The sequence below is a fragment of the Gekko japonicus genome, unplaced genomic scaffold (assembly GCF_001447785.1).
Source record: "Gekko japonicus isolate JY-2015 unplaced genomic scaffold, Gekko_japonicus_V1.1 scaffold2575, whole genome shotgun sequence".
NCBI lineage: Eukaryota > Metazoa > Chordata > Lepidosauria > Squamata > Gekkonidae > Gekko > Gekko japonicus.
The window spans coordinates 21,568-30,172 of NW_015173754.1; the positions used below are offsets into that span (position 1 = coordinate 21,568).

Sequence of the window (8,605 nt, forward strand, 5' to 3'; positions counted from 1 at the left end):
CTTTAAGACCAAGTTTTATTCAGGTACAAGCTCTCCCTCCTCTGTGAGGACAGATCTGCACGTTCCCCCCCCCCCAATAGCTAGCAATCCAAAACAGTCCAGTGGAGCCTGAGCAGTGGGTGTTGCCTTCTGACACACTTCCGGTGATGTCAGGGGGTGTGGCCTATGCAAATAAGCTATGCCAATGAGATCCTGCACCTCTTTTTCTACGAAATGACTCCTGGTCATCATTATCAATTAAATTTATTAATCACCCTATCCCTGCTTACGTTGGGCTCTGGGCGATGTACAAAGGGGCACGATGCCGTAATAAAATATACAAAAACATTTAAAATTCAATATACAGCGTAAACAATGGAAAAGTGTAAATGATTGAATGTCAAATGTCGAATTCCTATGAAAATAAAACTTTGTTTACCAAAAAATAAAATTCAATATACAGCTTAGAAAAATGGCAATGCAGAATAAAAGATTCGAGATGGCATCCTACAATATTATTTATCCCAGTTCTGGACTACCTACCAGCCCTTTTCTGGGCAGGGGGGAACACTACCCCTGAGCGACATCCTCTCTTCCAGTTTTGGAACAGGAAGGTGCCTTCCGCTGAATCCAGTCATCAAGGTCAGTGTTGCCTACTCAGACTGGCAGACGCTTGGTCTCCAAGATCTTGGGCAGAGAGGTCTTTAACATCACCTGCTCCTTCGGTCCTTTTCACTGGAGACGCCGGGGGTTGAACCTGGGACCTTCGGCCTGCCGAGCAGATGCTTTGTGTTGGGAGTTACAAGTTAAAACACTTCTGTTTCAGTATTTACTGGGTTAATACTGTTTGCTAAATCACATGTTTGTTTGTAACCAATAAGTTTAGAGAGCTAGAAAGCCTGGCAACTTCAGATCTAGTTTGTTGTTCTGATTGGAGACCAAGGTGCCAGGTATTAGCATTTTATCTTTGTCCAGAGCAAGGAGAAGCAGCTTGTCTTCTCTCTTTTCTGCCATGTTCTGTCTAGCTGTAAGGATGTAGGAATATTAGCTCTTTATTATTTTACTTCCCGTGTACCTTTCCCCCATGCTAGGTTGTAGTCAACTTTTATATTTAAACACACCATGGACTCTGACTCTTTAATACTCTGCTGAATGCCGATTACTCTGCTGATTTACTTTAAAATATTAAGGATATACCCCAATACTTTGCCACTGAGCCACGCAGCCCTTCCCACCTGGGGCTATCCCATGATATGCTTGCACCAAGCCTTTCAGGTAGCATAGTCTGAGATATGGCAAGGGTGCAGGGATTTGAGAGCAAAGGCACCCAGTGCTTTACACCACACCGTCTCGCTCTCACGGGCCCACGAGACCAAGCAGGGCGAGGCCCGATTATGTTGCCAGCGGCAGGGCCCACAGAGAGGGAAAGGGCAATAGATGAACCATGGGCTTATTTGAAGCCACCAGAGCGCAACTTCATATTATTAGATCCAGATTCACATGCTCCTCTTCTAACATTGCGTATGCCATTAGATGCCAACAATGCCTTCCGGTTCTCTCCATAGGGCAAAGAGGGCAAACCCTACGCCAGAGGTCAATGGACACAAATCTGACACCAAGAATCACGAGATGGGAGAACCCTTCAGCCCTCCAGGACATTCAGTGGGTGACCTCAAAGTAGCTGTTTTATTGCAAAGGAACTTCAGGAACAGACTAGAAAGGGAAATCGCTGAATTACAAGTTATTACAACACTCGGAACAAAAACCCCAGGACTTAACAAGGATATTGACTTCTTATCTCACTACATATGCTAAGTCCATTCAGTCCTTACATGTGTATTCTCGCCTCTTTATGTTAGTGAATTTCTTTTTAAATAGTATATTGGAATAGTGATTGCAATAGAAGGCAGCTAATATTGGAATGTATTTCTCTGATCTAGGGACAGAGGAGACATGCCATTCACCCCACCTCAAAGGAAAGGATGCTGTTAACTACCTCCATGCCTGAGAGGAGATGAAGGAAGCGTAACAACACGATCTCAGTTAATAATTCTTAGCATCCCACAATTAAGGATACTTTTACACAATTAAGTCTCCTATTTTGACATATAATTTGTGTCCCCCCCTAATTAAACAAATGGTGACCACCCCAGGACTTAACAAGGATATTGACTTCTTATCTCACTACATATGCCAAGCTCATTCAGTCCTTACATGTGTATTCTCGCCTCTTTATGTTCGTGAATTTCTTTTTTAAATAGTATATTGGAATAGTGATTGTAATAGAAGGCAGCTAATATTGGAATGTATTTCTCTGATCTAGGGACAGAGGAGACATGCCATTCACCCCACCTCAAAGGAAAGGATGCTGTTAACTACCTCCATGCCTGAGAGGAGATGAAGGAAGCGTAACAACACGATCTCAGTTAATGATTCTTAGCATCCCACAATTAAGGAGACTTTTACACAATTAGTCTCCTATTTTGACATAATTTGTTTCCCCCCCTAATTAAATCCAAACAAATGGTGACTATATAATCTTAACTTTGTTATTCCTGTTTAGTTTTCTGCATCTGTATGCTAATTTGCTGTTCGCCCTCTACATATATCAGCAAACTGTTACCTTCCATTTCAAAGTATCTGAGCAAGTGTGCATGCACACGGAAGAAGAGATTGGATTTATACCCCGCCCTTCACTCCTTCGTTTCAGAGTGGCTTACAATCTCCTTTCCCTTCCCCTCCCCACAACAGACACCCTGTGAGCAATGCTCCCTCTAAGCTATGGAGTCCTGTGTGCAAAAATTCTACTTTGTGAGCTACTGGCATTAAAGCTGTGAGCGAGCGATTTGGCTGCTGCATAAATTAGTTCACTCTGGAGCCATCCTTCCTGAGCTGAGACAAAAATGTGTGAGCTGGAGGCTAAAAAACTGTGAGCTAGCTCACACTAACTCAGCTTAGAGGGAACTCTGCCTGTGAGGTAGGTGGGGCTGACAGAGCTCTCTCGAGAACGGCTCTTGAGAGAACAGCTGTGAAAGAACTTGTAACTGACCCAAGGTCACACCAGCAGCTGCATGTGGAGGAGCGGGGAATCAAACCCGGTTCTCCCAGATTAGAGTCCGCGCTCCTAACCACGACACCAAACTGGCACATACCTTCAATAAAACTTTCTTGGTCTTAAAGGTGCCACTGGACTCAGACTTTGTTCTTCATATTATTCGTTTCGACGGCAGATTTTTGACAGATGGGCTCCAGCTCATTTAAATCTTACCCACTTAATAGTGTTCCAGTGGCAACCCGAAAAGCAAGAGACTCAGCCTGCTTATAAGAAAGATTCCATTTTATTAAGGTAAAAAAATAAAACAGGTGGTCTGCAGTACACGCCGCCACCTGCCTAGAATTCACACATTCAGTCATTCGTTCAATGCAATGCAAATCGTTAATTGGATAGAAAAGTGACGTGGGGCCTTCCCAGGATGACCGAGGGCCCACCAACCACACCATCTCCATCGCCTCCTGAGCGCAGGTTTGTGGTGCAACATGATGCAATACCAGGGGGCTGCCAGCAGAGGGAGCACGGAGAACACAGCAGACCTTGGGAAAGGGTCTGATGGGTGCAGAGCAAACTCAGAGGTCACGGAGTTGAGCCCCCGGAAAGGGCAAGCACTTCATACCCTCGGTCCATGTGCCTCTCTTTCTGTCCCCCCTCTTCTGGGGACAAACTCCGGGTCATGGGCAGAGTCCATCACAGGGGCTTCCTCTTCAGCCCGAAGACCGAGATGAAAAGGAGGACCTCCACTGCAGCGGGTAAAGCGCTGGAGGGGGGAAAGAGAGGGGGGAGATTAGTCTTGGGGAGAGGGGCTGGGCAGTGCCCCCCTTTCCTTGGAAGGAGACGAGCCCCTTCTCCCTTAGGAAGGTCTGCACGCTCGCTCTCTCTCACACTCACACACACACTAAGTGGTGTGTGGCTCTACCTGCAGAAGGCCATGATGAACCAATAGGTGACAACCTCCCAGCGCTCCGAGATGAAAAAGGAGAGGCAGACGGAGGCGCTGCAGTGAGCGGCCAGAGCTAGTGGGGATCAGTCAGGGAAACAAATCGCTGCAAAAAGGGAAGCCCGCAAGGGAGAAACCCTCCGGACGGGGCTGAGCAGAGACCCTGCGAGAGGAAGGACTGGGGGGGGGGATGTCTCCCATTAAGGAAGAAGTAGAAGAAGAGATTGGATTTATACCCTGCCCTTCACTACCCGAAGAACAGCGGCTTACAATCCCTTTCCCTCCCCTGTGAAGCAGACAGGGCTGAGCGAGCCAGTTTGGTGTCATGGTTAAGTGCGCGGACTCTAATCTGGGAAAACCGGGTTTGATTCCCCACTCCTCCACTTGCAGCTGCTGGGTGACCTTGGGCAAGCCATAGTTCTGATAAGAGCTGTCCTTGAAAAAGAGCTGTTTCTGTCAAGAGCTCTCTCAGCCCCACCTACCTCACAGGGTGTCTGTTGTGGGGAGGGGAAGGGAAAGGAGTTTGTAAACTGCTCTGAGACTCCTTCAGGTAGTGAAGGGCAGGGTATAAATCCAACTTCTTCTTCTTTCCCTTCCCCTCCCCAGAGAGTTAGGTGGGGCTGAGAGAGCTCTCTCCAGAACTGCCCTTGAGAGAACAGCTCTCAGAGAACTTGTGACTGACCCAAGGTCATCCAGCAGGTGCAACTGGAGGAGTAGGGAATCAAACCCGGTTCTTCCAGATTACAGTCCACGCTCCTAACCACTACACCAAACTTGCAGGGATGGGGAAAGGCTGGACTCAGTCACAACAGCCAAGATTTGGTCGCTTAAACCAAGACTCTGATGGCATCGGGCAGGGGTCTCCGGTCTTCTTGAACCTGTGGAATTCTGACTGACACAGGGTGGTGGGCGCAGCTGCGGAATGGCTGCTGCAGCAGGCGGAGCCAAGTACTGGAGGAGCGAACCACAAAAAACACTGCAGCGGCCAAAGCCATGTTTTTAAAAATCTGTAGTAACCCATTAGATCTCCAACAGCCAATCAGAAGCTGTACTGGACAAAAGCCCCGCCTGCTTCCTGAACACACCTGCTGGGCCCTGGGAAAAGTGTCAGTGGGGGCCATGCCGACCACAGGTACCCCGCTGGGGACCCATGGCATGAGGCATGTCCACGTGACCCCAAGCCAAAAGACCTCCACCATCACCAGCCATTTTGGTTTGTGGAGAAGGACCCAATCCCCAGTGCCGGCTAGGGAGAATTTGCTAGATGATCTTGGGGCTTTTATTTTTTCAGCTTTGTGTGCCACAATGAGGAGGAGGAGGAGGAGAGACTGGATAGATACCCCGCCCAGTGTTCCCTCTAAGCTGAGTTCGTGTGAGCTAGCTCACAGCTTTTTAGCCTCCAGCTCACACATTTTTGTGAAAGATGGCTCCAGAGCAAACTAATTTATGCAGCAGCCAAATCGCTCGCTCCCAACTTTAATGCCAGTGGCTCACCAACTAGAATTTTGCTCACAAGACTCCACAGTTTAGAGGGACCATTGACCCCACCCTTCGCTCAGAGCCGCTTACAAACTCCATTTTCCTTCCCCTCCCCACAACAGACACCCTGTGGAGTTGGTGGGGCTGAGAGAGCTCTTTCCAGAACTGCTCTTTCAAGGACAGCTCTGACCGAACTAAGGCTTGCCCAAGGTCATCCAGCAGCTGCACGTGGAGGAGTGGGGAACCAAACCCGGTTCTCCCAGATTAGAGTCCGCGCACTTAGCCACTACACCAAACTGGCCAAGGGGAAGGTTTTACAAAGGATGGAAAAAACCTTTCCTGATCTCCAGATGCAGGGAAACACGTCCCAAGCGATCGTCCTCCTCCTTGAACCTTACATTACTTGCTCCTGTATCTTACAAATACATCCCAGCTGTCCGGAACCTGCAGATGGCTGCATTTCTGCCCCGCCAACCATGCGAGGTGCGGCGCTCCTTTGCAAAGACGGGCTCTGCCTCCAGAGGTCCCCGTCCCCTCAACCCACCTGCAGAAAGCAAAGATCCACCAGTACTGGCTGCCGTCCCACTGTTCAAAGAGGAAGAAGAGCAAGGCGATGGCTGCAGACGCATGCGCCCCGGTGGCTGGAGCGGAAGGTGATGCGCGGTCAGGGAGAAACAACGGTCAAAGGGCCTCCCTCCACCACCGAAGACCAGTGTTCCCTCTAAGCTGCAGAGCCTTGTGTCCTTCCTGAGCTAAGACAAAAGTGTGTGAGCTGGAGGCTAAAAACCTGTGAGCTGGCTCACACTGACTCAGCTTAGAGGGAACACTGCTGAAGACCTGATGGGACGGCTGACAGATTTCAGGGGCTGCCTTGATTATGGCCCACACACTCGTGTGTGTGTGTGTCCACGCATCGGAAGTTTTTGCCTTGACCTGGGTGGCCCCGACTAGCCTGATCTCACCAGATATTGAAAGCTAAGCAGGGTCCGCCCTGGTTAGCCCTTGGATGGGAGACCGCCCTCCAGGAAGCCCAGGGCTGCTACGTAGAGGCAGGCAAGCGGCAGACCACCCCTGAACGTCTCTGGCCTTGAAAACACACAGGATGTTTCCAAGGCTCCTGGGAGAGCGCACCCAGGTGCAAGGCAGGGCCACAGGGCTTCACTCCCCAGGATATCTGCTTGCCAGAGGTCATTTCGTGGGGGGGATCGCGGGGGATCGCAGTTCCCCCAGGTGAGGTACGGGGGGGGGGAATGACGAAGCCCCGCCCCCCTGCTTCCGGCCGCCCCGCTTCCGGCCCTCATTCAGCCAGGAGGAGGCGGGGGTGTGGCATGTGCTAATGAGTTATGTTAATGAGTTCCCCTAGCTCTTTTTCTACGAAACGACCCCTGCTGCTTGCACAAGCGGCAAATAAAAAACAGAGTCGGTCACAGGCACGCCCGTCTGTCTTCTTATGCGCATCCGGGTGTGGATGTTCGTGCATCCGGAACCTGGCATCGGTGTTCACCAGTGTTCCCTCTAAGCTGAGTCAGTGTGAGCTAGCTCACAGTCTTTTAGCTTCCAGCTCACACATTTTTGCCTTCACTCAGGAAGGGGGGCTCCAGAGCAAACTGATTCATGCAGTGGCCAAATCACCTGCTCACAACTTTAACACCAGCAGCTCAGAAAGTAGAATTTTTGCTCACAGGACTCCACAGCTTAGAGGGAGCATTGGTGTTCACACTTTCCTCCCAAAACATATGAGAAGCCGTGTTGGATCAGGCCAGTGGCCCATCCAGTCCAATGCTCTGTGTCGCACAGGGGCCAAAAGCCATCTGCCATCTGGAGGTCCACCGGCAGGGCCAGAACTCCAGAAGCCCTCCCACTGTCACCACCCAAGCACCACGAATACAGAGCATCACTGCCCTGGACATAAGAAGATAAGAGAAGCCAATGTTGGATCAGGCCAATGGCCCATCCAGTCCAACACTCTGTCACAGAGTGGCCAAAAATACCAGGTGCCACCAGGCTGTACACCAGTGGGGCCGGGACACTAGAAGCCCTCCCACTGTTGCCCCCCCCAAGCACCAAGAACACAGAGCATCCCTTGCCCCAGACCGAGAGTTCCTATCTATCCCTTGTGGCTAATAGCCACTGGTGGACCTCTGCTCCAGATGTTTATCCAATCCCCACTTGAAGCTGTCTGTGCTTGTAGCCGCCGCCACTTCCTGCGACAAAGAATTCAACGCGTTAATTATGTACCTCCCCAATCCCACTTAGCCTCTGCTTACAAAGGATACAGAGGAGGCTTTGCAAGTTGTTGAACATGGACACGCCAGAGAGGAAGCCAGCCAACTCGACCACAAAGAGCCCCAGGGTCACGGACAAGGCCACCACCATCCTGGAGAGGGGAGACCACAGGGAGGGTTGAGTCCAATTATGTCAGAATTATGGTGGTCAGTCGCCCCCACACACAAGCACTCTGCAGAGGATAAAAGGGTAGCCCGTGCTGGTCTGAAATAGAACAGCGAGGTTCGAGTCCAGGAGTACCGTACAGACCCCCAAGGCTTTCGGGGTATGGGCTTTTGAAAGGGGGCTTTGACTCTGGACAGCTTAACCCCCCAAAATCTGGTAGGTCACTAAGGTGCTAATGGACTCACACCAACCTGTTTCAGTCTACATAGTGTCTACATAGTGTGGCAGTCCCCAAGGGATACATGGGATGTTTTAGAATTACATAAGAACATCAGAAGAGCCCTGCGGGATCAGACCAGTGAGAGTCCCTCTAGTCCAGCATCCGGTCTCACACAGGGGCCAGCCAGTTCCTCTGGAGGACCAACAACAGGGCAGAGAGGCCTTCATAAGTATATAAGAGCTCTGCTGGATCAGACCAGTGAGAGTCCATCTAGTCCAGCATCCTGTCCCACACAGGAGCCAACCAGTTCCTCTGGAGAGCCAACAACAGGGCAGAGAGGCCGAGGCCTTCCCCTGAGAAGAACCTAAGAAGAGCCCTGCTGGATCAGTCCATTGAGGGTCCCTCTAGCCCAGCCTCCCGTCTCACACAGGGGCCAACCAGTTCCACTGGAGGGCCAACAACAGGGCAGGGAGGCCGAGGCCTTCCCCTGATGTGGCCTCCTGGCACTGGGATTCAGAGGCTGACTGCCTCTAAATGTGGAGGG

The 8,605-nt window shown here is 50.6% G+C and overlaps 1 protein-coding gene across 1 annotated transcript in view; it reads right to left on the reverse strand.

The window, feature by feature from the left end:
- Nucleotides 1–3,392: 3,392 nt before the first annotated feature.
- TMEM107 (transmembrane protein 107) overlaps nucleotides 3,393–8,605 on the reverse strand; it is a 9,160-nt gene continuing 3,947 nt past the window's right edge. The window contains 3 exon segments of the mRNA XM_015423494.1: nucleotides 3,393–3,791; nucleotides 5,995–6,091; nucleotides 7,727–7,827. Coding sequence (XP_015278980.1) covers nucleotides 3,722–3,791; nucleotides 5,995–6,091; nucleotides 7,727–7,827 — 268 coding nt within the window. The 3' untranslated portion in view covers nucleotides 3,393–3,721.